The sequence below is a fragment of the Eptesicus fuscus genome, chromosome 14 (genome assembly GCF_027574615.1).
Source record: "Eptesicus fuscus isolate TK198812 chromosome 14, DD_ASM_mEF_20220401, whole genome shotgun sequence".
NCBI lineage: Eukaryota > Metazoa > Chordata > Mammalia > Chiroptera > Vespertilionidae > Eptesicus > Eptesicus fuscus.
The window spans coordinates 51,360,447-51,364,054 of record NC_072486.1 but is presented as its reverse complement, the minus strand read 5'-3'; the positions used below and the strand labels follow the sequence as shown (position 1 = coordinate 51,364,054).

Sequence of the window (3,608 nt, the reverse complement as noted above, 5' to 3'; positions counted from 1 at the left end):
TGCTTATATACTTAATATCTTGAGAATAACCTGATGGGAAGGTATGTGTTTACAGGGCCCAAGGATGGCATAAGAATGATGAAACTCAGACACAGCCCCCCTGAGAAGCCCTCTACATTGATGTTAACCATGGCAACATGTAGGCAAAACAAGAAAATCCAAATCAGGGGCTGTTGGTAGCATAATGGTAACTGAGCCTGGGAGAAATTTGCATTCTTTTGAGCCAAGTTCACCTTTCCTCCATAGCATAACCAAGCATCTTCCTTTTAAGTGAGCTCTGGCTCAAATGCAGAGCCTGAGCATTCTTTTCACATCCCCTAAAGAAAAATCAAAAGAGGGACTGTGAGTGGGGGTAGGAAGGAGGCCAAGGACCAAGGCGCAGGGGTAGTGACCAGAGGAGGGGCCAAAATGCAGCCAGCATTCACAGCCCTCTTCATGCTGCTCTTTGTTCTGCTGTGTCTCCTGGGAATCCTGGCCAATGGCTTCATTGTGCTGGTGCTGAGCAGAGAATGGAGGCGGCTTGGGAGGCTGCTCCCTTCTGACATGATCCTCATTAGCTTGGGTGCCTCCCGTTTCTGCCTGCAGAGGGTTGGAATGGTGCACAACTTTTACTCCTTCTTCCACCTAGGGGAATTCAGCAAGGATCCTGCATGGCAGCTCTTTGTTCACCAACGGGACTTGCTGAATTCAGCCACCTTCTGGTTCGGTATCTGGCTCAGTGTCCTCTTCTGCATGAAGATTGCTAACCTCACCCACCCTACCTTCCTCTGGCTGACGTGGAGGTTCCCAAGGTCAGAGCCCTGGCTTCTGCTGGGCCCTCTCCTGATCTCCACCATCATCACCCTGCTCTTCTTGTGGAGAAACTACGCTATGGATCCAGGTTTCTTTATTAGAGAAGTTTATGAGAATATGACCTACATGGAGAGGGTCATGAGGATGGAAATTCACTATTTCCTACCCCTCAAATTTGTCACGTTGTCAATTCCTTGTTCACTTTTTCTGGTCTCAACTGCATTGTTGATTCATTCTTTGAGGAGACACACTCAGACAATGCGGCAAAGTGCCCACAGCCTGCAAGACGCCAACACCGAGGCTCACACCAGAGCTCTGAAGTCACTCATCTTCTTCCTCGTTCTTGACATTCTGTCTTTCATGTCCCTGGTCATTGATACTATAGGTTTCTTTTCCACAGAGAGTGACTGGTTCTGGCCATGGCAAATTGTAACCTACCTGTGCACATCTGTCCATCCCTTTATCCTCACCCTCAGCAACCCCAGGCTTCGAGAGGTGTTCAGGCAGCTACTTCTGTTTGCCAGGGGCTTCTGGCTGGTCTAGGTGCCATGGTCTCCTTATTCTGATTCCCAGAAGAGACTCAAATGAGGATGACAGAATCATGGCCCATTTACATGGAAATATCTTCATAGGTAGATGTCTACTGGATCATGCTCTGGGCTCCTCCTTTGAAAGGAGAGGAGAACAAAATCTGGGTACACTCTGAGCATGATACCTCTCTTGGTACATTATTAAAATAGGGCCCCAGAGCCCTGACCGGTTTGGCTCTGTGGGTAGAGCGTCGGCCTGCGGACTCAGGGATCCCGGATTCGATTCCGGTCAGGGGCATGTACCTTGGTTGCGGGCACATCCTCAGTGGGGGGTGTGCAGGATGCAGCTGATTTATGTTTCTCTCTCATCAGTGTTTCTAGCTCTCTATCCCTCCCTTCCTCTCTGTAAAAATCAATTAAAAAAAAAATAGGGCCCCATGGGTCCCAAAGAGCCAATATTGTCCAGAAGGTCAGAATACAAAATTTTGTGCAATTCTCTATGTTTGTATACTCTGTGTTGAGGGGAAGCCTTCAGTTAAATGTCTTGATTAAGTATACTATCTTATCTTGAAAACCTAATGGGAAATTAAGAAAAAAATATGTCCCCAACTGAATTAGGGTGTAGATGGGGAAGCAGCAACCTTCGTGAGGATAATGTCAAGGTTACTACTAAGGGACAGTTGTGGTAGACAGTGGCTGGGCTGTGAGGTTTAAATGCCCTTCCTTTTGTGGTGATTCTCTTCCTTGCACCAAGCTTGGGTAATTTGGTTTTAATTTTGTTAAAGCCGCTGGAAGGTTTCTTTACACTACCCCCGTTTCTTTTTTAATTGATATTTACATTGTTCTGCCTTTGATTTTCTCCTCTCTGAAGTCTAAGTGGCAGCCAGACTTTTTCCAGGTTTATTCCTGCCCCCCCCCCCCATCCCCTCAAGCAAATGCCACCAAGTCACATGTGAATAGAATAAACATGTGCTTTTGTTCTGAAAAACAAACATTCAAGAATTTCACTTAGTTTGTGTCAAAAAACTATTGAACTTCTTTTTTAAAAAAGGTAAGATAATGGTCTTATTAAATCTTTGTTTAAATGTTTTAAAATAGTTTGCTCCAATTACTATGCAATTGTTTTTAGAAATAATTTTGTAGAAAACTTTAATTAGAGTTGGGTGCCTCTAAGGCAGGCTTAACAGTATTTTTTAAAATATATTTTTATTGATTTTTTTTTTACAGAGAGGAAGGGAGAGGGACAGAGAGCTAGAAACATCGATGAGAGAGAAACATCGACCAGCTGCCTCCTGCACACCCCCTACCGGGGATGTGCCCACAACCAATGTACATGCCCCTGACCGGAATCGAACCTGGGACCCTTGAGTCCTTAACAGTTTTTGCTAAAAGTTTTCAATGTGCAAATTTCAGAGATCAACTGGCAACTGGATTCATGATAAGGAGAAATTTTAATCTCTTGGAGTGAAAATAATTTCCCTACCAATTAGGGTGAATGTTGCTGAGTGTAAATAAATGTTTAAAATAAAAATGAGTGCATACTCATGAACTAGAATTTTGGGGGAACTTATTCTCCATTTTTATTTTAAACATTTATTTTTTAATAGGTGATACATTTATATGATTAAATATTTTAAATGTACTTTAAAAATCTCCCTGTTGTCCTCTTCTGAGTCATTCTTACCACTTTCAAATATGTATTTTTTAATTTTTCAATTACAGTTGACATTCAATTTTATATTAGTTTCAGGTGTACTCTTACCAGTTTTTTTTTTGTCTGAACTTCTAGAGATATTTTATTTTATAGCAGAAATCCACTAAAGCAAACCAACAAAACAGTCAGTTAACTTATGCACATCCAGTAGGTAACTAACCAACTAACTTATTAACTATGTTCTCCCTGTGTCTTTAAAATAAATTTTTTAAAATTTGCATAAGGACATATCTATTTTGAGGAGAGGAAGGGAGGGAGGGAGGAGAGGAAGGGAGGGAGGAGAAGGAAAAGGAGGAGGAGGAGAAGAGGAGAGAGAGAAAGATCAATGTGAGAGAAAAACATCAATCGGTTGCCTCCCATATGTGCCCTGACCAGGGATCGAATCTGAAACCAAGGTATGTGCCCTGACTGAGAATCGAACCTGCAACCTTTTTGCTGTATGTTTCAACCAACTGAGTTACCCCACCAGGGCTCCCTGTGTCTTTTTATGTGAATGGTTGTACAACCTGCATGCTGTTTTTTGGATCATAGACTGCAATATAGTGGTCATAAGTCCTAGAGGCCAGTAGAAG

At 42.8% G+C, this 3,608-nt stretch overlaps 1 protein-coding gene across 1 annotated transcript; it reads left to right on the top strand.

The window, feature by feature from the left end:
* Positions 1-408: 408 nt before the first annotated feature.
* On the top strand, positions 409-1,335 carry LOC103297303 (taste receptor type 2 member 41). The gene has a single exon (XM_008153991.3). The coding sequence runs from the start codon at positions 409-411 to the stop codon at positions 1,333-1,335; it is 927 nt and encodes a 308-aa protein (XP_008152213.2).
* The last annotated feature ends 2,273 nt before the right edge of the window (positions 1,336-3,608 follow it).